This window comes from Leguminivora glycinivorella, chromosome 6 (genome assembly GCF_023078275.1).
Source record: "Leguminivora glycinivorella isolate SPB_JAAS2020 chromosome 6, LegGlyc_1.1, whole genome shotgun sequence".
Lineage (NCBI taxonomy): Eukaryota > Metazoa > Arthropoda > Insecta > Lepidoptera > Tortricidae > Leguminivora > Leguminivora glycinivorella.
Window position 1 is genome coordinate 2,334,547 of NC_062976.1, and position 26,778 is coordinate 2,361,324.

At 35.7% G+C, this 26,778-nt stretch overlaps 2 protein-coding genes across 2 annotated transcripts in view; one reads left to right on the forward strand and one right to left on the reverse strand.

Annotated features, from left to right (window-relative positions):
- The window catches only part of LOC125227613, a 147,067-nt gene that overhangs the window by 84,318 nt on the left and 35,971 nt on the right, over window positions 1-26,778 (reverse strand). The gene's annotated exons all lie outside the window — the stretch shown is intronic.
- Window positions 4,925-25,233, forward strand: LOC125227609 (maltase A1-like). The gene is made up of 11 exons (XM_048131956.1): window positions 4,925-5,015; window positions 6,358-6,503; window positions 7,558-7,737; window positions 12,675-12,838; window positions 13,142-13,311; window positions 13,759-13,974; window positions 14,440-14,641; window positions 15,441-15,652; window positions 16,105-16,249; window positions 21,052-21,290; window positions 25,118-25,233. Exons 3-11 carry the CDS (start codon window positions 7,611-7,613, stop codon window positions 25,188-25,190), a joined length of 1,548 nt encoding a protein of 515 aa, XP_047987913.1. The 5' UTR covers window positions 4,925-5,015; window positions 6,358-6,503; window positions 7,558-7,610; the 3' UTR covers window positions 25,191-25,233.

Below are 26,778 nucleotides of genomic sequence, written 5' to 3' on the forward strand. Positions count from 1 at the left end.
GAGCACAGATATTTGTTCCTGAGTCATGGATGTTTTCTATGTATATAAGTATTTATATATTATATATATCGTTGCCTAAGTACCCACAACACAAGCCTTCTTGAGCTTACCGTGGGTCTCAGTCAATCTGTGTAAGAATGTCCTATAATATTTATTATTATTTTATTATTTATACCTAATAACATAAGTGACCATGACTGATATGTTACTTAACACTTATAAAGTTAAAAATATGCATAGGTAGAGTATTTTACAATAACAATTTATGTGCTTTAACATGTTTATTTAAGACTCATAGATATTTTTAAACAATTAGCAAAAGTGGGTTAAGTATCATAACACAGTCTTGAAAAAGTTTGACGTCGTCGAACAATTCGCAATAAAAGAAAAGGGCATTATTTCGTCAAATTGAAGTTTGTTTTGAAATTAAGCTACAATAATCACTACTACTGAACGTATTATAGCTGAAAAACACAACAATCTATATAAAAAACAATTTTTTTTATGAGAAACACAAAAAAATGAGAAAAAATCTTTAGACGCCATTTTCTCAAAATGGTTGGCGTGTGGGTTGACACATTATTGCTTATCACCATCCATCTATAAGCATCGAGCCGCATTTTGTGTATGAGAAATCGCTCGTTAGTATCGCCACTCGTTTCGAACTGCCTTTTTTACGCACTTGTATCGTAATGTTCTATTTTATAATGAAGTAGGCATTAGTATATTACGATACAAGTGCGTAAAAAAGGAAGTTCGAAACGAGTGGCGATAAATTAAAACACGACCGAAGGGAGTGTTTTAAATCGACACGAGTTACGAATTTCCTTTTTTCACGTGTATCGTACGACGTTTTTCAGTACAGATGAGCCTTCAAAGTTTCGACCTGGCATATAATGAACCACTTCTCGCACTAGTGCGTAAAAAAACACAATCTGTACTGAAAAAACTCTTTCATTTAGATCGAAATTTCGAAGGGTCTTTCGAAGATTCTGGGGCAACCTGCCGAATTCTACGTCGGGACAGACGACGCAACGAAGCCTCAACGCTACGACGTCACCTAAAGTTAACTAGAGTTAATCTCTTGTTTTGTTATTTTTCTTACTTTTATTTGTTTATTTTTTATGCTTTTGGGCAATTCCACGTAACTGTGATGTAAGTGACCTCTTCATTGCATGTTTTTTTATTTATGATACAAATTGAAGTCTTAATTTATCTCTAGATAAGCCTACTTTTAATCCTTAGATATATTGATATTTAAATTAGCACCATGAATAAAAAAACATGCAAATAATTGGTCACTTACATTACTCTGTTACATGGAATTACCCTTTTATGTATTTTTAGTTACTCAGTGCTTTGGTTTTACTGCCATACTGTGTATTTGGAATAAAATAAATAAAATTTCTGGAAAAGGGGTAAGGTACAGCGGGGCAAATCTCCTGGAGGGCAATTGTAACTAATCCATTTTTTTCCATTATTACTCTATGATGTTGAGTTCTACATAATATTATAAGTCCATAAGTCTAAGTATATTATCCACTTGAACACTCCTACCATATGTAACCGGTGGACACTCTATTTAATAATGCAAACATTGTAAAACATGAAAAAATGGACCAGTACATTTACCCCCCAATCGAGATTTGCCCCGCTGTACCTCCGGTATTATTTATACGTAATTACCTACATAGATAACCTAACTTACTGTATTATAACGTATTATTACGATAAATTCAATAATTATCTGTAAGTTGCACCTGCAATGATATTATCGACTTTACGAACTGCATGCGTACATTGCGTACAATAATTTAGCTGATACGAGTAACTACCTGCTCCATTTATATATTACTAGCTTTTGGCCGCGGGTTCGCTCGCATTTAATTCTAAAATTGCGGAATGCTAAATACAAAGTTCCACCCCATTTTAGGGAAGTGGGGGGGGGTTATAAAAGTGGAAATTGAATAATTTATGCTATTTGACGCGTGATTGTCGTTATTTGCCAAGAGTGGCTCTGAAGCTTTAGTAGTTTCATGTGCTCTGCCTACCCCTTTATGGGATACAGGCGTGATTGTATGTATTGTCGTTATATGTCACTACAAATAACCTGTATTTTCTGTATGGAGTTTAAACTGTTCCCTTACTTATTCCTCTATGCCCAATATCAACAGACAATCGTCAGAAGCCTGTAACAATTTATCCACCTCTTAAACAGGCAATATTTCACCCCTCATCAAGATTTCAGTCACATTGCCCCGAATTAAGCTCGCACACGTACTCTTAATCGAAATATTGAACGTCGGAGCTCGATACAGCGGACGTGGGGTGAATGCGGACGGGGCTAATGCGACAGGGCTGTGCCTGTCGTTTTAACTTCCTTTAGGCCAATTCAAAGTTATCCGAAAAATGTCATTCAGTCATCAGAAACGTCTGCAAACGATATTATTAAGCTATTAAGGTGTTATGATTATGATTTCAGATTCGGTCGCCATCAAAACGTAAAGTCTTGCCTGTGTTTTTATTCTTGTCATATTTTTATTTCCAACTGCCAACAAACTGGCTCTCTCGCCAACAAACCGCATGAGCAGTTTGGTGAGGAACTTTAAAAATGTATGCTACCTTTAAATAAATAAAAAAAAAAAAGTTTTTTTGTTCCTTATGTTTCTTCTTTTGTAAGTTACCTTCCGTGATTTTTCTCGCTTAATGGTCTCACCGGAAGACCAGCGCTGGAAGTCGCCAGCAATATGCTGAGGTGAGGCCATTTCGTGGCACTTATTATTATTTTATGTCAGTGTAAAATTGTTTATTATCTGTGAGCTTTCGAATAAAAATATTCTATTCTATTTGTTTTCTCTAGTATTTTCAGCTAACTTTAACACTTCGGACTTTCTGTTTAGATTAATTTATACATATAACATTGTCTTATAATATTTATTTACCTACCTACTATTTCAGAGTTACTGTATAAGTATAAAGAGGTCTTAAATATAATATCCATGTAATAAACTTAAAGGGCAATAATACTTACTTCAATTATGAAGAAAATACAAAAGATTTATGTTTTCCTTGAATTCTGTTAAAAACAATACAACATAACTATGGTAAATGTGTCCAAATATCAAACATTTAATAAAAGCAAACGTTTACACGTGTAAAAACATTGAAACACGAACACAAAGGGAATAACAAATACGCTAAAATAGATAAGGTGACATAATCGTCCCAATTCGGAATTTGACAACCCTAGACAAACTTCAATTTAAAAACGATGTAACTGACCAAAGCTTTCAACTATTTAATACCTTTTTCGAAGCGATTCAGGGTTGTGCTATGATCATTCATGTGTAGATTTTTGTTGGCCCCTTCAGGGCTCTTGGGACCCTTTAGATACTTTCTTTGTGGGTCAATTATAAACCGTTTTGGGCGTTTATTGAGTTTGGTTTCAATGCATACGTTGTGGAGGCGATATGAGGAATATGTTTATTTTAATGGCATTTTGTCATGGATTGTTACAAAGTATTTTATATTGTCTTGATTTACATATCCATAGGGTATTTTTATTCTAGGAAGGAGGAATAACAACAAGTTTTCAATATTACTTGCTGTAAGTATGTTAGTTTACTTTATGTATTCTTGAATGTATTCTTTTTTTAACCGACTTCAAAAAAGGAGGAGGTTCTCAATTCGACTGAATGTTTTTTTTTTTTTTATTTATTTTTTTTATTTTTTTTTTGTATGTATGTTACTCGATATCTCCGAGAATCGTGGACCGATTTTCAAAATTTTTTTTTTGATCGAACCGGTATAACCCCGAGATGGTCCCATTGGCACCAAGTCAGGGTCTGATGATGGGATCCTGGAGAAATCGAGGGAACTCTTCAAATGTTATAGGCACATGTAATGTTTTTAGTCTATTTTTCAAAGGTACACCAGTATTTACGTCTGATGGTAATAATTTTATGTGGCTGAGCTGATGATGGAAGGTCAACTCCTCAATGGTTAGGAGCTTAAGGATAATTCTTTCACTACTGTACATGTATTCGGACTGATACATATAATATCACTAGGAACCACTAAAAATAAACTGAGCTGATGATGGAAGGTCAACTCCTCAATGGTTAGGAGTTAAAGGATAATTCTTTCACTACTGTACATGTATTCGGACTGATACATATAATATCACTAGGAACCACTAAAAATCAACAAATAAATAAACTTTTTAACAAAAAATAAAACCGCCTTCAAAAATAAGCGCGTTACAAAACACGGAGAAACTAAAAAGCCAAAAATAATAAACCTTTCAATTCAGATTTCTTATCGTATTGCAATAAGCTAAGCATCCAAATTATAAACAAATCAATTATTTTTGGAGTCGGTACCAGCCTGTGTATGGTTGGGTGGGGCAAACAGGCAATAGCAAGGCGACGAACAGGTCTGGTACCGACTACAAAAATAATTGATTTGTTTATAATTTGGATGTTTAGCTTATTGCAATACGATAAGAAATCTGAACGGTTTTATTTTTTGTTTTATGTTATTAGTCCGTTTAACGACCACAAAAAACAGACGATCGATATTGAAAAGAATTCGGAAATAAACAGTAAATAAAATACACTATCAACCGTCTCTACAAATCGCCTTTTTTGATAACCTTTAGATATCATTACAACTCATTATGATTACCATATGTACAACATGACATCCACAAAAACGCGTGCCTTGGTTCCTATTGTCATACCACTAAGCGTTAGATTAATCAAACATGGGGATCATCGTGGATCGCACAACTTATATGTCGATTATGTAGTAGCATAATACGCAGATAACATCATGATTATATCATATGATAACACATTTAAATATTCGATAGCGGATATAATAATAGATAAGATTATTTAGGGGGGTACCGCAGGGGTCGGTTCTCGCGCTTCAGTTGTTGACCAACATGGGGAAGGTGCTGAAGGTCTCAGCGATCACAGTGGGAGTTATAGCGGTGTTGGGGTGGATTGCAGGTACACAGAAATTAATAAGAAAATATACAAATGAAAAAACTTTGTATGATCAGTTTTTCATACGATTTTGTGCGCAATATAATTTTCGTCCTGGTATTTACGATCCTTGAGCTGTGTTTTTGAAGTGATCGCATCAGAATCTTAAACAAATTTAATCCCATATTACCTATGCGGATTTCTGTAAGGTCAACAGGGATAATTATCAATTTGCGTTTATTTGGTCTTTTTTCGTTATTATGAGTAGGAAATTTTCACCACCATTTTATTTCCCCGAAAATCGTCATGTTTGTTTTGACAAGTTTTATTTTGTGGGCAGCTAAAGTATAGAGGCAGTTACGTAGGCAAATCTTACTGGCGTATTTAAATTATTATTACTTACCGGATATGAATACGATCAGCAGATATAGATCAGATCTATCAGTATCAAGAGTTTTGATTATTTTTATAGAAATTGTAAAAATTTTTGTTCATGGCAAAATAATACAAAAAAGACACACATAAATACAGATCAACAATAGATAATTATTTACACACATAACATCACAAAAAGGTAAGTAGGTACACATAATTGCCATGAAGATGGTTTAACATCGATTTTGAGTAAAATCCACGTAAAATCGTCATTTATTTGACCTTTAGCCATAAATTAGAAGCTGACATTGACATCCAGGCTTTGAGACGAAATCGTATTATTCCCAAATTAAATATATTTGAGTTAAGTTTCAGCCCTTGTCCCATCAATCAACTTTTTGTCTGAACCCAGATTTGGCAAGTTTTCATTGTTACACTTAAAACTTCTGAAAGTAACGATTTTGATTCAAACTTGTAATCAAGTTTCGATTGGTTTTCATGTTTTTGATAAAATATAATAAAATGGATAGGAACCTACCAAATTAGTTGGACAAATATTGGGTACAGGATAATTATTTCAATATCAAGATTGCTGTACTTGTTGGTATTTTAATAACAGCAAAAATTAAAAATATATAACAGAGCACAGAATCCCTAATATTAATTTTGCCTATCTAATTTATAAATAATTGGCATATCAAAATGTCGATACCACTTACCTACTTTAATAAAATTACGCTTTTCTGAGATACTTCTATTTTGATCCACCGCTAAATCAGTTTCAACAAACATATTTCTATGTTCGAGGTTAATTACATCTGGCAGGCAATTATGGTCGCGCGATAAATGATAAAACATCTGGCCGTCCCTATCGCACTTACTAATAGTGCGATAGGGACGGCCTGATATTTTATCGTCTATGGCGGGACATCTGCAGTTATCTCTTCTTTGGTATCAATTGCTTCAAAGTCTTAACGTTTATTTTTTTCAGTCGGATCACCTGGGGAGTATTATCTTCACAAGGCCCTGAGCCTCCAGAGCTGAAGCCCCTGGACTGGTGGGAACACTGTGTGCTTTATCAGATCTACCCCAGGTCCTTCAAGGACAGCGACGGAGATGGCATTGGGGACTTGCAGGGTAGCTACAATTTTATTAATTCTAGGTTACATTTTGGGTTCTTACTGTTTTTAGTCCGGTATATACAATGGTATTTTAGAAATTACTTCTTCATCAATATAGTGGGATACAAACCTAAATATAAAAGGCTGTAGAGCTGGAATTTTTGACTTTAGCCTGAACTGTAAAGTAAACCCGCCGCATAACTCCTTAAATTAGTGTCAAAATAAGTTTTTTTGTTTTGCTAAACGTTACAGTGTGCGTATAGCAATCCCAATCTGTAGCAGCACTCAAGAATAACCTTAAAAAACTATGGCTTTCCGACACTTAATTTTTTTTTTATCGGATTGTTTTTTTTTTTTTCTTTTCTCTCTTTTTCTTTTTCTTTAATTTTTATCTATTTTTTTTTTTTTATTGTCGTCTTGCTTTGTGGTTCGAATTAATATCCATATACTTTTTGGTCTAAGTACCTATATAAATATATATTTTATGAGTATTTGTTTATTTATTATTATATTATTATATATGTATATATTGGTGTATTAATGTAATTGTATATGTATATATTTGTTACCATGTGTATACAAAATTTGCATTTAATTCTTTTAGTGGTTGTACATTTTTGAATTCGTCACTCATCGTTAATTCGCTTCTACTCATTTCCTCAAAGGTTGACTGGAAGAGATCCCATTAAGGGATAAGTCCGCCTACATTGTATATTACTGACTCTGTAACTGTGTCTCTTTTGTTTCCTTTATGTACAATAAAGCTTATACATACATACATACATACATATAGTAGCCGAATGCACCGAAACGCTCACGATAATATCTATTTGGTAGCTATCTATCTCTATCGCTCGGGACAGACCCAGACTACATTTCTGCGGCGTTTCCGTGGCGTTTCGCGTCGCAGAAACACCATTCGGCTACGGGGCCAGTTGTGTATCGGAATGTTTATTTATAGTTTCTCAAAAATAATTAAACAACATAATCAGGCATTGCCTTACTCCGTCGCTTTCTATATCTGTGGTCTAATATTTTAGCAGCATATATATAAATTTTGTTCCTTTAAGGAATCATCAGTGAGCTGGAACATTTCCCCGACGCTGGTATCGATGCCATTTGGATGTCGCCGATCTTCGAATCACCCATGATCGACTTCGGATACGACATCAGCAACTTTTACAAGATCCACTATGAGTACGGGACCATGGAGGACTTTAGAGAGCTGCTGCAGAAGGCACATAGTTTGGGTAAGTGTTTCTGAATCTTATTGGTATATTCAAATGACATAAGACCCAAAAATGGTCCATTACGCTGGTGATGTTAATATTAGAATAAGATTACTGAGTCATCATCATCCTCCTTGCGTTATCCCGGCATTTGCCACGGCTCATGGGAGCCTGGGATCCGCTTTGACAGCTAATCCCAAGATTTGGCGTAGGCACTAGTTTTTACGAAAGTGACTGCCATCTGACCTTCCAACCAGGAGGGTAAACTAGACCTTATTGGAATTAGTCTGGTTTCCTCACAATGTTTTCCTTCACCGAAAAGCGACTGGAAAATATCAAATGACATTTCGTACATAAATTCCGGAAAACTCATTGGTGCGAGCCGGGGTTCGAACCCGCGACCTTCGGAACGAAAGTCGCGCGTACTTACCGCTAGGCTACCAGCGCTTCAATAAGATTACTGAGTAAAATTGCTAAAGAAAAGAAATCAAAACAATATATTTTTAAGAAAGAAATCCTAAATCCTATTTGTGGTTATTAAGCTGATGTTGATATTAAAATAAGAATTCAGAATAGGATTTCAGTAGCAAGCAAATTAATTACCAAGACCAATTAATATGTAATAAATAAAAACATTTGTGTTCTGTTTATTACAATAGCTTTAAATTTTATAGAAATGTATTAAAGTGAAAGTGGCTGTGCATATTACATTATAGTATTTTTCAGTACAGATGGTCGTTTTTTTACGCACTAGTTCGAGAAGTGGTTCATTATATAACAGGTCGAAACTTCGGAGGCTCATCTGTCTGAAAAACGTCGTTCGATACACGTGCGAAGAGGAAATTCGTAACTCGTGTCGATTTAAAACACTCCCTTCGGTCGTGTTTTTAATCTATCGCCACTCGTTTCGAACTTTCTCTTTTTCGCACTTGTATCGAAATGTACTATTATGCAACAGGCGTTTAAGTGAGGTCAAAAAAGACGAGTGGCGTGGGTAACAATTTGAGGCGAAGCCGAAAATTGTTATTAAGACGCCACGAGCCAATCAATATGTAATAAATAAAAACATTTGTGTTCTGTTTATTAAGTACCTACAGAATATCTCCTATAGCATCTTAGTCCGGTGTAATAAGAGCGTAGTACCATATTTATGAGACGATTATTACGATACGTATTTTTGCACTTGACTGGACAAGGCTTCCGACGCAATAGATAGGTAGTTTATGTAAAATAGAGCCTACAATCATTAATAGACTATCGGATTCCTCAAATAGGACGATATTTACGGAGCCGTGAGGTGGAGCCTTTAAATAAATGATCAAGCGCCTTTGTGTTTCCGAAACGTAGTAAAACCTTAGCAATCACCCGGCGCATACGCCGTTTCAAAAGTTAAACATCAGTGTACGATTGTATCGTTGCTGAAAGGTCAGAAAGTCTTTAGCTTTTATATGCTTCATACGCTCTTTTGACAGTAAAATAGAAGATCGTTCTCTGATTCCGATTGATTTCAAAATGTCAGAAAGTCCTTACTTTTATACGGTACATACGCTCTTTTGATAGTGCAATAGCAGTTCGTTCTCTCCGACCGTTTTCGAAATGTCGAAAGCATGTCGAAAGTCTTTAGCTTTTATATTTTTAATTTTTTTTTTATTTTAAATATTGGGGACACCTTACACAGATCAACTTAGCCCCAAACTAAGCAAAGCTTGTACTATGGGTGCTAAGCGACGATATACATACTTAAATAGATAAATACATACTTATATACATAGAAAACATCCATGACTCAGGAACAAATATCAGTGCTCATCACACAAATAAATGCCCTTACCGGGATTCGAACCCAGGACCGCGGCTTAGCAGGCAGGGTCACTACCGACTGAGCCAGACCGGTCGTCGGTATATGGTACATACGTCGTTTTAAAACTAAGATTTGTTTGTTCGTTCACTTCGATTCCCGACAATGTCGAGTCGAAATTTTATTTCCCGTATCGTTTTATTTTATACGGTTAAATATTTAACTTGGAATGGGTTAAAGTGATTTAAATTACTATGAAAATATTTACAATATGAATTTTACAGTTTTGCCTTCAGATTTATTTTTATAAGTGATTTTCATTATAAGAATTTATTTTAGTTAATTGAAAGTTTTGTCGTATTCAGGCGTTTGACGCCTAATTTATATTTAAAAATAAGTAATATAAAACAGCTACAAGTATAGAGCTCAATTTCATTTTAGAAACTTTTTTCCTCTATTATATGTTTAAAAGTACAGAATTTAAAATCAATCCAATTTCAAAATATCTCAAACTGGGTTAAAGTACATTAACTATTTAATGGGGTTATAAATAGCCACCCCCAAAATAAGGGGAGTTATGTTATAAATAATAAATAAGCTGATAAACGTAGTTAGCTGTACATATACAGGATGGTTCATGAGACATGAGCAGGACTAAAAATCGCCGACATTATAAATTATGAACAATTTGGACAAACCATTTCATGAAATATTTATATTCTAGCACTCTTTTTATTATTCTAATTTAGACAGTATTTGATGATTAGGATGGAAATGGTCGTAATGATTTATTAAATAACTCATGGATTAAGCCAGTATCTGATGAGTTACAAATGTTACAGTGGACTTAAAGACATTATGAATTCAATTATGAAATACGCCTATACTATATATATACCAAGTGTTAATCGATTAGTCACTATCATATTTTAAGTAAAACAGTCGCAGTTTTATCCTGTTTTCAAACTATTTTGTTAAGAACAACAAATTTCGTTCTCTACAATCAGTACAATCATGGGATGACCTTAGTAACTAACATAAAACCACCCTGACCCTTTGATTATAATGAAAACAAAATGTCACTATTGACTAAGATACGACATTTATAAAGTGGCCAGCCTCATCAGAAGTTTTATTATTGAAGGGTGTCCATTTCACAAATAAATGAAAATTTTACATTAAAAACATAAAATAGCATATTTTTAAATTAAAGGAAAAATGGAAAAAATCACACTTCCGGCAGGACTTGAACGCGAAAGCCTTGCCAGGGCCAAAGGTCGCAGGTTCGAGTCCTGCCGGAGGTGTGAATTTTTCCATTTTTCCTTTAATTTAAAAATATGTAAAATCGCTCGCAGACGTTTCTGCATGATAAAAAACAAACATAAAATAGCGCTAATATCAAAAACACTAGTACGACACAGTTGCTCAAAATGTTAGTAAATGCGCAGGCTTCATCTTAAATTACGATCACGTCTCCAGAATCACCCTGTATTGTATATGAACCAATATCGACAGAATTATTAACTACTGAAAGTTTGTTAGCTTTCTTTTTGAGTACATTAGTTCCATATTAACTTAGAAACGGATAAGTATGATATTACATATATGTACTTACTAGCTTTCCAGGTCTGTTGTCCAGACAGACAGACCTGGATATTTACATATAGAATAAAAAACAAAATACGATCATGCCAGCGAGCTATGGAACGAAGCATCCTAGGACTAAAACTTATAGACAAACAAAGAAGCGATGACATACGCAGGAAAACAAAAATAACAGATGCAGTACAACACACTCAAAGGCTAAAGTGGAAATGGGCTGGACATCTTGCCAGGGTCACAGATAACAGATGGACAAAACGTGTCACAAAATGGTTGGGCCCAAGCGGGAAAAGGAGATCAGGAAAACCAAAAGATCGTTGGGTCAATGAAATCAAAAACATAGCGGGGACAGACTGGATGGAAAAGGCACAAAAAAGAAGTGATTGGAGGCAGCTGGAGTAGGCCTATACCCGAACAGGGGCCATGTCTTAACCACATTTTTAGATTGAAATATTTACAGATTGTTAAAACTTATTTTAAATCATGGAAATAAAGGCTATGTTATGTTATGTTATGTTATGTTACTTACTAGCTTTTGCCCGCGGCTTCGCTCGCGTTAAATTGGAAAATTGCGGAATGTTCCATACAAACTTCTACCCCCCATTTTAGGGAAGCGGGGGGTCAGGAAGAGACAAAAAGTAGCCTGTGCCACTCTCCGTCCCTTCAACTATCTCCACTAAAAAAATCACTTCAATTCTTCGCTCCGTTTTGCCGTGAAAGACGGACAAACAAAGAGACACATTTTCCCATTTATAAAATTAGTATGGATGTTGAATTGTATGTTTAGGTTGTTGTTTTTAAATTACTTATTATTGTAGGTTCTGGATTTTTAACTCGTTTAAATATTTGATTAAATATACCAAAATCTACGTACTCGTTTATGTATTATTTGTTTGAAGCAATTTGTGATATTCCTAATGTAAATTGTTTCTTGTTATCTGTCTCTTCTCTTATTTTATTCTATTATTTATAATTCCTGTGGTTAAGTTTATTTTCATTATGATATGTATTCATGATACCTATTTAAGTACAGTCAGCATCTCTTTTCTAAATATAAAGCCTAACCAGAAATATACGACTACGCGCCATCTTGCGGAATTTCATTAGAACTATTTTCTTCATACTAAACTGAACTGTCACCGCAACATCAGAATAATAGCGCCCCCCTGACAATCCATACTTAATATTATAAATGGGAAAGAGTGTGTGTCTGTTTGTTTGTCCGTCTTTCACGGCAAAACGGAGCGACGAATTGTCGTGATTTTTTAAGTGGAGATAGTGGAAGGGATGGAGAGTGACGTAGGCTACTTTTTGTCTCTTTCTAACGCGAGCGAAGCCGCGGCAAAGGCTAGTAGTCATATGTTTCTGGTCAAGTTTTAGATAAAATTGCGATGAGAAATGTCAAAGTTTAATTATCTTTTCTATGTATAGAGTCATAACCTCTATATTTAGCGGTTATAGAATGATAATTACTTCTGAAGCGCCATTTAATCCGCAAATTTTGATGGTTACTTTATGCACTTTTTTTTATATAGCAAAAGATTTTTAACATCCCCAGGCATCAAAGTCCTGCTAGACTTCGTCCCTAACCACGCTAGCACCTACTCTGAGTACTTCATCCAGTCTGAAGCCGGCAACCCTGAGTTTGCTGACTACTTCGTCTGGGCTGACGGGTACTCCGACCCTGAGAATGAGAGCAATATACTACCTCCGTCTAACTGGGTAAGTGAGTCCCTCTTACTTCCTAAGACATAGTTATTTATAAACGTTTGTAACAAATTTAAATTCATCATAATTCGCCTGCCCTAATACCTGCCATCTGGGGTTGGCGCAGCATATCCTTCTCTTCCATACCTCTCCATCGCCCGCCATCCCATCATTTACTTGTTTCCGTGTCATATCATCTTTCACACAGTCCATCCACTCTTTGCTTTCCCGTTACTTCCTTCGACATTCATTCGTAATACCTTTCTCGTCACATGACTTTCATCCCTTCAGTTTACAAGATATTTTTATAACCCACAGGTCAGTCAATTCGGTGGTTCCGCCTGGGAGTGGAGTAACGCCCGACAACAGTTTTACCTGCACCAATTCGCAGTCGAACAAGCGGACTTCAACTTTAGACATCAGCCAGTTAAGGATGAGATGATCAATATCATGAAGTTCTGGTTGGATGAAGGCACTGATGGATTCAGGTTCGTATCTTGAATTAATGGTTGAATGCTCTAAATACAGTGCTGCTTTCCACAGCAGTTCTGCCTCCACCAGTTAGCTAATTTCAACTTTATACTCCAGTCTTTTAAGGACGAGATGATCAACAGTTAAGTGGCTCAAGCTGGAGTGCAGCTTTCGACAGCAGTAAAATTCTACCTCAACCAAGTTGGGCAGGCTTTAAATTTTAGGCATCATATGCTCGATAAAGGTGCTGACCTTTTCATTGAATTTGTATTATTATGATTATGAAATAACCCACCTACAGAAAATGTATTGGCTGTGCTTGGAAGTGAAACATGATCCAGTATTTATGTCTCCATCAATTCCTGATGGTATATTTCACCAGTTTTTTGTCAGCCCTTCCTAAAGATAGTCTATAGCTGGTCTGAGAATTGACGGATCTAGTAATTTATATTTCATCTTTCCAGAGTGGATGCCCTCCCCTACATGATAGAGGCAGACCCAGCGGACCACGAGGGTAGATACCCCGACGACCCCCTCAGCGGGCAGATACAGTTCGAGTCTCACCAGCTCGGGTACACCATACCGCTGTACACCAAGGATCTGATAGAGCTGTACGATATCGTGCACGACTGGAGGGAGTTCACTGATGTGTACCAGGCTGTGAACGGTGGTGATACTCGGTAAGTAGTACATAAAGATTCGGATCCAGGAAATTTTAAGTGATGTAATATAACTGTTTCTTAAGTCTCGTAAGTGGTGTTAACGGTGAATTTTCCTTTTGGAGCAGATCAGTTCATGACCAGCAAACACTACTTATAAGGTACAAATATTTCTCAAAAAATGAATTTAAGTGACTTCACCGTACGAGTAAACTCGTTTTAGGAACCTTCACTACTATTCTCTATTAAGCAATAAGGAAATAAGTATACATTCTGAAAACTTCACAGAAAGTAGATACTTTCAATTTAGAAATGTAAAATTTCAATAGTTCTCTTCAAAACCATGTCAGTTTTGAAATTTTAGGATTTTTAACTCACGATATTTAATTCTAGGACATCAAGAATGTTAAGTGTTGGAAACTACTTATCCAGATCAACTGGCTAAATGTCAAACAAGTAATTTAATGATGCCTTATATTTCCCCAGGGTTCTCTTCTCCGAAGGCTACGCGAACATCAGTATGACGATGCTGTATTACGGCAACGAGGACGGAGATGTCGGAGCGCATTTCCCCTTCAACTTTAACTTCATCACGGACATCTCCGGGGAATCTAGTGCGAGGGACTTCGTCGATACCATTATGAGGTGGATGATATATATGCCGTATGGAGCCGTGCCCAATTGGGTGGTAAGTAACTAGAAACCCTTGAAATTTTCAACTTTGTCAGATAGTTAATGCGTGCTAAGGCAACGAGGATGGAGACATTGGAGCGCACTTTCCCTTCAATTTCAACTTCATCTCATCACGGATATATCCGGGGAGTCTAGTGCGAGAGACTTCGTCGACTTGATGAGGTACACCATCCATGGTGTATATGCCTTTTGGAGCCGTGCCTAATTGGGTGGTAAATAAGATGCAACAAAACTAGTTAATAACGTTAAAAAATCTTAGACATTCAATCAAATCCTTATCAAAAACAGAACAATTTATTGATTCACTGTTAGTTTGGTCCGGTTTAAATGAGGAAGGAGGCGTGGTTTTTACGTCGGGATAGCTAAACTATAAATAACCCCCTATAACGAGAAGCCTCACTGCCTACAATCCAAAAATAGCTACCTAAAAAAAGTTCAGTGAAAAGAACGGCGACTGCTATTTTTAAATAAAATAGACAGTTATACAGAAAAAGGTCCAGTTTTTTCTTCAATTCATCGGCGTATCCTAATCAGGCAATATTGAAGAAGTTTGTGGTACTTAATTCATACAAAAATCTTCCTTCAACTTCAACATTACATTGAGGAGGCACACTCAAAAGGTTATGACAGATGGCGCCACCCTATTAGTCCATACGTGAGAGCGAGAAGATAATATGTTTTTTCTCTCATATGAATTCACTTGCATAGGCGCCACCTGGCGGGATAAAATGTCAGTGTGCCTCCTCATTATAAAGTTTCTGTCAAAAGTTATACAATCTCCAATGCTCTTTCAGTTCGGTAACCATGACAACAACCGCATGCCGACCCGGTTCAACGAGTCCATGGTAGATGGCCTAAATGCTCTCAACATGATGCTGCCAGGAGTAGCGGTCACGTACCAGGGGGAGGAGATCGGGATGCGGGACGGATACGTCTCCTGGGAGGATACTGTTGATGTTGAAGCGTGCAATAGGGGGGATGAGGACACGTATCTACTCTATTCTAGGTAACTGAATACTATTGATAAAGTAGTGATTATTAAATTAAAATAAAAAATCTATCTAGAAACCGAGAAGAATCAGAAGAAGCACTGTGACGCAGATATTTAAAAGAAAATTGATTTTTAAAGCCTATTAGAAATTAGGAATCTGTAAGTTGGACATACTATGAAATTATAGACCCAGCAATGGACGGTCAAATATTGAATTGAGTAGATAAGTAGGCATAGTAACAGGAGATATAACAACACTTATCATCTGTAATTTCTGAGATAAGTAAAAACAATTTTATGTATCGATAAATCTTTGATGAACAGGCATCTAAGAACACTCTCAGAAATAAAAACCCATAAAGTCATTTAAAGAACTATCAGCAGAACTAGCAGCTAAAAGCTGTCTGATTAAGACAAATGTTAATAATAAATAATCGTAGATTCTAACATTTGTTTTATCATTTCAGAGACCCAGCTCGAACACCGTTCCACTGGGACAACACCACCAGCGCTGGGTTCTCTACAAGTGAAGATACCTGGCTGCCAGTAGCTGATGATTATATGGAGATTAACCTGGCCAAGCAAAAGGAGGATACTAGGAGCCACTATAAGGTAAAAGAAAAAATACAGTACTCCGGGAATAAAATGACACAACACATAAAATCTCTCTCAAAAAAGGCCTTTTCAGTGGGGGTTTGTTTGTATTAATCCCCGATTTTGTACTTTCTATAAGCTGTCGATACCGCTCAAGACCAATCAAAATCGCGTCCTCTTGAATCGGAGGCCAAATTCATCTTATCGCGCCGGACAAGTAAATAGAAGGATTTTCTTCAGCCAGTTTAATAAAAATCCAATAAACTTATCATGGTATGTACAAAATACCAACAAAATTAATAAACCCGTACAAATTTTAGACTAAATAACCTACTTCCTGAAAACCACACTTCACAATCCTCAAAACTTCGAACTCCATCCACAAACGCTCCTAATAAATTTTATGTCTCTAATGAAAATATATTAAGTACTCGACTAATAGACCCTTAATCTTGATTGGTTCATTTAAATATGACTCGCAAGTTCCATTTATATAATAGGATCGCGAATGAAGAGCCTTACGAAGTTTAAGAATAATCCCGCGGATCCCAAAAAAGGTTGAAAGGGTTCAATTTCACACTAGTTACTTAAAAGTACGAGAACTGAATGCGGGAACTGAACGGCTGTTGCAGATCAGAACTTGGTATAGTGCACTTTTATTTTGTCCTGATATTCTCGCAATTTTAAATATTTTTTAAAAAACGTTAGTCACTCGTTGAAAATATTCTTAATACTTATATTCTGGTTCTGGCACAAGCTCAAATGAAGAAGACTAAATTTTTTTAAAGAAGTTCATCTTGGTAGTAATCTTGCGCTGTAGGTATCCATTTAACGGCAAAATGGCTACTAAGTATACAACTTATACCAAGTTGCATGAAGAATTTTCGTTTAGTTATTGCGTTTCAAAAAATGAATTGAAATAAATAAATTAAGACTAATAATTAATTTTAATAAATGCAAATTGAATATAATAAATTCTTCGCACAGGTTCATATATCTTAAGTGCTAAGCCCAAAATGGCTTGTTTACAACCTAAAGTTCGGACGTATTCGCTATTAAATATACATAGGTAGGTAGGTATTTAGTACAGTATTTGATGCATTTTATTTACACCTAAGGAAAAACTTAGTATCAGTACCTAACTTAATAAATCTTTTGACTTGGCATTATCACTTCAATATTTTATTTACATAAAATAAATAAATAATAAATAAATAAATATTAAATAAATAAATATTATAGGACATTCTTACACAGATTGACTGAGTCCCACGGTAAGCTCAAGAAGGCTTGTGTTGTGGTACTCAGACAACGATATAATTATTATTAGCTCACCGCCTTATTTATTATGAACCTGTAGATTGCGTTAATAAAGGGAACCGAGCAATAATAGTAAACTTTTTATGAAGCAGTAACAACTTTGCGCGTAAAATTTGATGAAGATATCATCACGGGGCACCTTTTATGGAACCGCCAATTCATTTTTCTTTAATTATACTTTTACTTAAAAAACCCCCGTTACAACTTTCATTTTCATTGCAGGTTAGATTGTACAAATACCTAAACAGTAACCAATTTAAAGTTTTTTTGTTTAGGTAATTTTTTTTTAATTTTCAAACATTTTGTTTCACGTGTCAAATTATGTAGTGTGCAACATAATATATATATATGGATGGTGATAAGCAATAATGTGTCAACCCACAAAAACTAAAAAAATGAGATTTTAATGCCATGTCTATGCCACTTCTATTTGCAAAAATGACCTTTTCATTTTGAAAATTTTTACTATTCCAAAAGTAAAAAAATAGGTTAACACAAATCCTTTATCGTGTGTTGCCTGTTTTGCATTAATGTGTCAAGAACCTTAACTTATTATAGTAATTGGCAGAAGACATATTTAAATTACAATAATGTGTTATGAGGGTTGACTCAACGATTTTTTTACACTTGACTCATTCTTGCAAAACGCAAAAAATGACATAGTTACCCACTATGAGACTTGAATGATTATTGCAAAATGATATTTTATTCGTTGTTTTATGCTACGACCCGTGTTATAAAACATAAGTCATTATTGTTAAATTATATTCGGGTCATAAATTGTTCGTTTTTGGTGTAAGTACCATGACACTATATTGTAAAATATAACTGTTCATATTAATTTATGTTTGAATAAGTTATGACTTAGTCCATTAGTATATTTTTGCACATGAATGGTAAATTCAGTACGAAATTGAAAATTTTAAGTCATGAATATACATATTCGTTATTATAATTTGCAAACATTTTTTACAAGTACGTGTTTATATAAAAATCTAATATAAGCTACTATTTTTTTTATAATTACTAATTACATTAAGACGTATTAATGTATGCATAAAAATATTGTTTGATTTTTGAATACTTACTGAATGGTAGTTTATAATTTTGTTAAAGATATTTTATGTTTTGTTCTTGTACAAGTCATGAGTTATTCATAATTTAAATGACTTAGTCTATTTCTTAGCGTAAAAAAATATTTTGTTGTATATTTTAGATAAGTAGTTTATTTTTTTTAAAGATGATTATTTGGTTTTTGTAACGATTTTTTCTTGAAAAAGCACAGATAATTTAAATATGTGTCTAGAAATGATCATTACTCTAATAGTTAATTTATAGTATTTTATTCAACAGGCGTTTAAAGGAGGTCAAAAAATGTGAGTGGCGTACTTTACACGAGTATTTTGGAGTCAGTTAAACACCATTGCATACAATACTTTTACAACGACCATGCACTTAGTTTTTAATAGTTTTTTTTAAATAATTCTCGCGAAATTTACACTGTTTCCTGTATTGCAAAGGTTTGCACTGTCAGCTCAGCTGCCCAAAGCCTTCCCGCGCATGCACGCAATGCGAATGCAATGCGTTGCCATGATTACAGAACCAAACAATGCGTTTTCAGTTTTTTCGATACGCACAATCCTGTAAATGACGAATAACAGTTCGGGAGTAGAAAAATCATTAAAAGGTTTGATTAATAAATGATGTATTGATTCCTACATACCTAATAACATAAGTGACCATGACTGATATGTTACTTAACACTTATAAAGTTAAAAATATGCATAGGTAGAGTATTTTACAACAACAATTTATGTGCTTTAACATGTTTATTTAAGACTCATAGATATTTTTAAACAATTAGCATAAGTGGGTTAAGTATCATAACACAGTCTTGAAAAAGTTTGACGTCGTCGAACAATTCGCAATAAAAGAAAAGGGCATTATTTCGTCAAATTGAAGTTTGTTTTGAAATTAAGCTACAATAATCACTACTACTGAACGTATTATAACTGAAAAACACAACAATCTATATAAAAACAATTTTTTTTAAGAGAAACACAAAAATATGAGAAAAAATCTTTAGACGCCATTTTCTCAAAATGGTTGGCGTGTGGGTACTGTGGGTTGACACATTGTTGCTTATCAGCATCCATATATCCATGAATAAAAATATTATAAATGGGCAAGTGTGTATGTCTGGTTGTTCGTGCGTCTTCCGCGGCAAAATGGGATAGAGAGTAACATAGGCTATTTTTAGTCTCTTTCTGACCCCCCACTTCCCTAAATGGGGGGTAGAAGTTCGTAAGGAGCATTCCGCAATTTTCGAATTTAACGCGAGCGTCGCCGCGGGCAAAAGCTAGTACCTATTACAAACGATACTTACTTACTTACTTCACTGGCTCAGCGACCCAAAAAGGATCTTGGCCTCCGACACAAGAGATCGCCACTCTGCCCTATCCTGCGCCACTTCACGCCAGTTGGGTACACCAAGTGCGGACAGGTCTTTCAGGGCTTCCTCGCACCAGCGATATCTGGGACGCCCACGCGGACGTTTTCCACCTGGGCGTCCCACATATGCTCTTCTCACACCACGATCCTCTCCCATCCTTTCCAGGTGGCCAAGCCAGCGGAGTCGTGTGGCTTTGATCTCGCCAATTATATTAGGCACCGCCATTAGCTCTTCCAGCTCTCTATTTCTCCTGCGCCTCCAGGTTCCATCTCCCTCTTTGATTGGCCCTAGAATCTTCCGCCAGATTTTCCTTTCCGCCACTAGAAGCTTGTTCTCTTCTTTCTGTGTCAGTGTCCAAGCTTCACACCCATACATCAAAATTGGTCTAATAACAGTCTTGTAGACTCGAATTTTGGTTGGTCTACTGATCAGCTTGGACACTAACACTCGGTGGAGCGCTGCCGAGCATCTTAGGGCGTTCTGGATCCGAATATCTATCTCCTCTTCCCTTATTACAAACGATATTCAAATATAAACAAAAATAAAAGAAACTCACAGACACACATAGACACACACACAATCCATGACATCTTTGTGTATGTCGTATGCAAAGTTTTGATTTAGGCCACAACCTTAATCAAAGTTTCGTATTTGAAATTGATTTCGGGCTCGGGCGAATTTCGCAGAGTTATTTTTTTTCTGAATTAGTTGTGGAATGTCTGGGGGCATAGAGATTCTATGATTTTTCCCATTCCGCACAGTCTCTTTAATAAACTTCAAATAAAATTTTACTATAGTCATTGATAGCGTAAGTGCGTTTTTACATTATCCGATCCGATATCGGATATAGGAAGGATTTCAAAGGAAAAAATAAAAAAAAAAATGGGATATCGGTCCGACATCCGATATCGGGTCGGATAATGTGAAAACGCACTTAGGTGTCAATGGAATACTAAGAATGCTGCGGTATGTAACAGTTTGACGGATTTTTATAAGTACTGTACCCTGCACTGTGCACTGCTTTTTTTATGTGTTACTTTTTTTACAGGTGTACCAAAAACTGACAGCCCTCCGCAAGCACACAACACTATCCCACGGAGAATACGACATCCGAGCATTCTCCGACAAATCCTTATATCTAGTCCGAAGCCTCCGAACTTATGACACCCTGGTACTTCTGTTCAACGTGGCACAGACTCCTGACACTATTAATCTGACTAGAGTACCGCATTTGACGCTGCCAGCGACAGTGTATGTGGCCAGTATTCAATCGTCAAGAGATGCTGGGTAAGTTCATTTGTCCCTCAGTCTTTACTACTCATATTTCTCTTACTTACTCATATTTCACGCAAAATGGTAGAGGACATTCTCGTAAAAGTCAGAATCCTCCGAACTTATGACACCTTGGTACTTCTATTCAATGTGGCGCAGACTCCAGACAATATTAATCTGGCTAGAGTACCACATTTGACGCTGCCAGCGACAGGTTATGTGGCCAGTGCATGTTCAGTCGTCAAGAGATGTTCATCTGTCCCTCAGTCTTTACTCTTATTTTTCACGCAAAATGGTACAGAATATTCTCGTAAAAGTCAGAATCCTCCGAACTTATGACACCCTGGTACTTCTATTCAATGTGGCGCATTACTTATTTAGTTTATTTTAAGATACCTAATAGAAATTGTATTTTTCCAGTTAAAAAAAAAACTATTTAGGTAACGATGAATTAATTAATCCCTATAAAGCGATGTCACTTTAGCAAATTCTAACAACTGATAAGTATTTTATCAAATAAATGACATTTAAATTTAAATCATACCCACACGAACACGTGCCGTTCCTAATACTACAACATCCTTAATATAAATCAGTAAACATATTCCATTATCGTCCCACGCTTAAAAAGTCCCGTAAAAGCCTAAATTAAATTCAAGATAACTGAAAATGTAAACTGCCGTAACAAAATTACTCGGACATAATAGGCCGATTTTTAGAAGCTCTTATCTGCCGGCCTTGGCCAAATGACAAACGTTGACGCTAGACGCCGATTGAGACGCAGTCTGGCTACGGAAGAACGAGATAGCCAGCTACGAAAACGATATTTTCGTAAGCGTACATTTGGCTACGTACCCTGAAATGTCCGAGATTAAGGGAACGCCTTTGATTTTGTTAACACAGGATTATAATTAAAGACCGCCATCTTGGATGGGGCGGGTAATTGGGTGGAGTAAAAAGTGTCCTATGGACGTTTCGGTAATGAAGTGGGGGCTTTTGGAAGTGCCACGTAACTACTAAAATGGGCTAGATTTTTTGAAACGTCAAGAAAATTTCATAGTTTCTGCGTCGATGGTGACGTTACACTTTAAAGGTGGATGGGAAAGGATCATGTCACCACACCAATGAGAAGGCACACTGACATTTTATCCCGCCAGGCGGCGCCTGTGCATGTGTCTAGGCATGTCACTGTCATTCATATGTAAAAAAGAGAAATACATATCATTTTCTCGCTCTCACTTATGAATTTTTTTATCTGTGCAATGGACTAATACGGTGGCGCCATCTATGACAGTGAGTGTGCCTCCTCAATGGTGAAGGTTGTCTTGATACTTCAAAAACAAACGACAAATTTTAACTTGATGCACAGAACTGGCTCATAAAATTAGCGTTTAAATGTTGATTTCGGAACAGAAATATTTTAATAGTTACAACTACTGTAAAATTGCGGCGTAGTACAAATCCAAATTGTAACCTGATGATAATGATGATTTAGATCATTTAGGGATTTTTTTATTAAGTAAAAATGTGGTAGGTATAATATTAGCTTTACTCTCTCTGTTAGCAATTCGGGTTCCTCGAATCTCCTTTAAGCAACTACGCGCTCGCAATCACGGATTTTCTGCTGTCCCGTCGACCAGATCTCGCGGGCAGAGAGCCCTTTTTCTCCTTTACATCAAGCAATGACTCTCTTGAATGGTATCTTAATAAGCAATAGCCAACTTGACATTTTTTACACCTCTGAGAATCAGTTTCTCACAGCAGCCAGCCGTTACCTCGAATCCATGGTTACAAAAAGCTCTATTGTATAAAGTAACGAAATTGTAGTAATTTTGTTGACATTGTATGTATTTATGATTTTTATTGTACCTAATTATTTCTTTCTGACACAATTGTAATTTAAATTTGCTTAATTAAGTGCTTATATGTATGCATGATAGACATAAGTAGTACCTATAGCACCGATTAGTACGTAAGGTTTTACTGTTAGTACTAATTGTAAAATAAACAAATAAATATTCAGTAAAAGTTTGTGATTAACGTAAAATATATGTGAAATGATTGATAAAGAATAAAATATAGGTATTGCCCTTCGTCTGATATTCCATATTGATTCATGTTAACCACAAGGGTCAATATCTTTACACAATAATGATTGGACTACTCCACAATTGAAATCAATATGATTTCTAAACGCTAAGCCCTTTATATTTGTAAATGTTTCGTTCATCTTAATGAAAACCCCTGATACAATAGGCTATTTCGTCTTTTGTTCTGCCAATTCAGATGTTGCCCGTCATGATGGGTATTAAAACATCGATCATAGTGTTTTTTGTATTATTTTTCATCATGATCATTAAATCAGGTCCAGTCGGCTTAGCAATAAGGCCACAATCGGTAGCACTTCGACAACGAAACGCTTTGTCACTTCTATCATTATTAAGTTCTTTAGATAGATTATTAAAAAAATTGCACACACAGTGTGTTGAAGTTTCGCGAGAAATCATGCCTAATAGGTACAATTTTTACTTGGCTTCACGTCACTAGCCCCCACCCACTCCTGAACTTTGATGCTCTGTAGTGGCAGTCGCTTTCGTAAAACTAGTGCCTACTCCAAATCTTGAGATTAATTTTCAAAGCCCCATGTTCTTATCGTCCTCGGTTCTCATAGGACCGTATCGAATGCCGGGATGACGCAAGGAGAATAATGAGTGCCACAGTGACAGTTTGCGTTTTGATCGCTATGTGTGAGCGGTTGTGTTGTTGGCCAAGCACTCAGCTAGTTTATTTTTGTCATATTGATAATTTTACATGACTTCATCATAATATCATATCAAAACCGGTTCAATTTTTTAAGCTGAATCTATCCTCGGTCAATTTTGTGATGTAAATTGGCTACTCAAAATGGCATTTCATTGCTCATCGTAAAAAATCAAGACGTATAAATAGAGATTCTAAAAAATCATGTAGAATTTGGTTGTCATCAACAGACCCGGATTTAAGGGGAGGGCGAGCAGGGGCCCCAAAGTCCCACGATACGTAGCCGAATGGCACAAACTCTCACGAAACGAAACGCTCGTAGATATCTATCTCTATCGCTCGTGCGTATTGGCGCGACAGAGCCAGACTACCTTTAGCAGCGTTTCGTTTTCGTTTCGCGTCGGAGAAATGCCATTCGGCTATGGCACCAGGCGTCAAGTCCATGGGGCGCCAAATTCGTAATTTTCTAGTTTTTGCCTCCTCTCGAAAGAAGTCTAGATCCGACACTGATGTCATCAATTTTAGTTAAGACGATACGGTAGGGGTCAATTCTCCATACAAACGTTCTCGACTATTTCCTCCCTGGTTTTTGAAGATAGAGCAATGATTTTTTCAACACAGATTGTTATTATTTTTATCTGTGTCGGACAGTTTTGATTTTTTTAATATTCTGCTTTTTAAAGACTCTAGAGCCAACCAAAAATTTCCAAAAACGGCCTTTTTCATTGTGGCGGAAAAAAGGTGTGATACTCAAGATTGGTAACAATTAACCAAAAAACCTTAACGGTCCGACATATATTATTTTATTGTTATTCAGATTCTCAAATTTCGTTCCGATTGATTAAGTTTTGAAGGAGGAAAGAGTCGAGAGCGGAACCTCGATTTTGAAGATTTTTTGAAATATCTTTTGACTGAGGTGTTCTTAATGGATAATTTATTTTCGATAAATCTAGTTAATAACACGTGTATATTTAACTAAAATTCCCAAGTTGAAAGGGGGGGCTCCTTTCCATTTTAGCATTTTCGCTACCGTATCCTCTTAAGCTATAAAAATGCTAATGATTTTTGTTAATTTGTTTCAGGGATATAATAGACAGAGAAGAACTGACACTTGAACGAGGAGAAGCATTGGTTTTACAAGCGGCTCCTATATAATTAAGAAGTTTCTCATTTATTTTAATGATTTGTATTTTATTAATTACTTTAAAATTATTGGGAATTGTTAAGCGATATTCATTGTAAATAATTATATAAGCATTTTTAATTTTCACCTTTTAATTGTACAATTTTTCTAAAAACCTCAAACTAGGTTAAGTTGTTTTATCATTATCACAGAGTTCTGTAGGCAAACTTCTATATCCATCATAATTATGATAGTTCCATGTCATCATAATATAGCATTGCCATCCGATTTACATACGTATGCATCAGCTTCATTGAAAGTTGGGAAGTTGGTACAATTTAACTTGCAAGATATGACCCGTACTGTGGTTCATCTTAGAACAAATTAAATTATTCTCATTTGAAAATATTTTAATTTGTATTTTTAAGTAGTAACACAACTATTATACTATACAATACAATACAATACAAATACTCTTTATTGCACACCTCAATACACGAAACAACATAGCAAGTATAAACAACAACTTAAGAGGTAAAACAAGAGGCGGTCTTATCGCTAAAGAGCGATCTCTTCCAGACAACCTAGGTAGTGGAGAATAATAAATTTAACCTTGTAAGTAAGTGTACTAAATGTAGATTTAGAGGAAATCACAAACTATACTACACAAAACAATATACTACACACATAAAAATAAAATACAATACATAAACATACAAATACATAAATATATAACAAATTACATGCCAGCTATAGGGGACATAAGTCTATCAAGGTATCATTGATCAATGATCAGATAAAAAGTGAAGCTTGAGAAGTATCTTAAAAGAAGTAGGAGATTGAGCGCGTCTAATATTTAGGTACTATAAACATTAAATAAATGTCATATACAAAGAAAAAGTGACCAAGGCCTCCAAGTGTTCCGAGCTGGAATCGAACCAGCGTACTCCGTTAACCGGACGGATGCCTGTAAAACCACTCGGCCATCGGATCACGAAAGCAAGGGTCGAAATTTCCAAGTATATGACACAATTACCGAAGGCTTGGCGCCCCCCGCCATCTCGGAGGTAGAACCGAAACTAGTTCGACCTCCTAACTGAATCAACACATGTGATTACGAGCTAGCGAAGAGAGATAGCGAAGAGAAATCTTAGAACAAATTAAATTATTCTCATTTGAAAATATTTTAATTTGTATTTTTATTTTAATTTTAACACTACTACTGTGGTGTATGATGTATGAGTGTATCTATAGATATATATGTCATGTACAGAGATCGGAAAAATTTGCGTCATTGCTCGCAATAATGTGGACATGTCTCCAAAATTAATCAAATAATTATTAATTTAATTAATTTCTTATTTGACATATAATTTGATTCTTAATAGTCAATAAATACAAAAGTTGATGATGTTGTTGACAATTTACAGTTCATTTCACAACATTTCAAATCCATTTTGGTTGTAATAAAGAATTTACAGTCTTCTTCAAATACTGTCGAATACACTTTAAGTAAAATAAGAAATATATTAAATAATCTGGCCCCGTAGCCGAATGGCATTTCTCCGACGCCAAACGAAAGCGATACGCCGCTGGCTCTGTCGCGCCAATACGCAAGCG

What these genes read in the sequence shown, in the direction of transcription:
- LOC125227609 (XM_048131956.1), top strand. Translation starts at nt 7,611, where the DNA reads ATGTCGCCGATCTTCGAATCACCCATGATCGACTTCGGATACGACATC. An exon ending in TACTACCTCCGTCTAACTGG is followed by an intron (nt 12,839 to 13,141) that starts GTAAGTGAGTCC and finishes TATAACCCACAG; the next exon opens with GTCAGTCAATTCGGTGGTTC. An exon ending in GAGCCGTGCCCAATTGGGTG is followed by an intron (nt 14,642 to 15,440) that starts GTAAGTAACTAG and finishes ATGCTCTTTCAG; the next exon opens with TTCGGTAACCATGACAACAA.